The sequence below is a fragment of the Trypanosoma equiperdum genome (assembly GCF_001457755.1).
Source record: "Trypanosoma equiperdum strain OVI genome assembly, contig: ctg_1769, whole genome shotgun sequence".
NCBI classification, from domain to species: domain Eukaryota; phylum Euglenozoa; class Kinetoplastea; order Trypanosomatida; family Trypanosomatidae; genus Trypanosoma; species Trypanosoma equiperdum.
The window spans coordinates 1-1,236 of NW_027123803.1; the positions used below are offsets into that span (position 1 = coordinate 1).

At 38.4% G+C, this 1,236-nt stretch overlaps 1 protein-coding gene across 1 annotated transcript; it reads left to right on the top strand.

Annotated features, from left to right (window-relative positions):
• Positions 1-174: 174 nt before the first annotated feature.
• TEOVI_000690800 (uncharacterized protein) lies at positions 175-690 on the top strand (the record flags this gene model as incomplete). Its single annotated transcript, XM_067223069.1, has 1 exon — positions 175-690. The coding sequence occupies one exon, from the start codon at positions 175-177 to the stop codon at positions 688-690; it is 516 nt and encodes a 171-aa protein (XP_067079170.1).
• Positions 691-1,236: the final 546 nt, after the last annotated feature.

Consider the following 1,236-nt stretch of genomic DNA (forward strand, 5'->3'; position numbering starts at 1 on the left):
CACACTGCGAGAAGTGAAGCTGACATTGATGATGAGCTAGGTAAGATTGTGAATCTGTTTATAGTGGAAGAGAAGTGTAGAAGGAGTATTATTGAAGATACTGAGTTTTGTATGCGTAATATTTTCTCCGACGTTTTTAATTTCTTAGTTGAAACTTTTTATTTAGAAAGTGATATGGTGGTTTCATCTCTGGGTTCTAAGAGTGAGTCTCCATGCCTCCATGTTGCTAGTGATTTGTTTGTTTTTTCTAATGGAGTGAAATCTTTTTTGCCCTCTGACTTTCCTGATTTTGACAATGGTGGTTTTTGCTTTTATTCTGAGTCTTTTGATGTTTCTTCTTGTAATGTATGTTTTGGCAATCCTTTGGATGATGCTGACTATTCTCGTGGGGGTTCAATGGGGATGCGCGGTGATGCTGTTGATGGTGAAGTGTGCGTTGATGAGGTATCTATGGATACCATGGTTTATTGTGATTCTGTATGCACCGTTAATGTTGAAGAGGAAGGAGGGGTTGGAGAGGATGCGGTCCCTTTTTGTCGGCAACCCGTTCCTGTAATGTTGCAAAAGTCGAAAAAGAGGGTCCATGGTGGTCAGTTGGGTAGGGATTCTGATGATGAAGATGCCGCTGAATCTTATCATGGATGGTGGACCTTTCTTTCTGTTCCATTCTTCAAAACACACCGTAGGTAATTTGTAGTGCATACATGGGGAAATTCCCGGTGCAACGTTCTGTGTTTGAAGTCTTTTTGTTTCTTTTGATTTTGCAACAGAACGGCGGCGTTCTTTAGGAATTTTACTAACTTCTATGTTCATTATTTTTCGCTTATATATATATATATATATATATATATATATGCTTTTTCCTTAAAAATTTGCTTTACTTTTGATTGTACGTGTATGTGTATCTGTACCTCTCGTTCTACTTTTGTTTTTGTGTGATGACGTTCGGTTCGATGTTACTACATGGAATACACCAATAACGACGTCAATTACTGTCGACCTTTTTTGTTTTGTGTTTTCCCATTTACCTGCGAGGTGTATCCACGTACAGCTGTGTACACATGCACCTTGTATTCTTCAATTGCCTTTATAGTTGGTCATCATTCTCTTTTTTGTATTAGCTATCAAATTTTCTGTGTCTTGGATGAGGCGATATCATTAGGCGGCACCGACGCTGCGTAAAGACTTTGCGCCTCCTCACTGTTTATTTGTTTCATTTTCTTTTCCTTTTTTTTT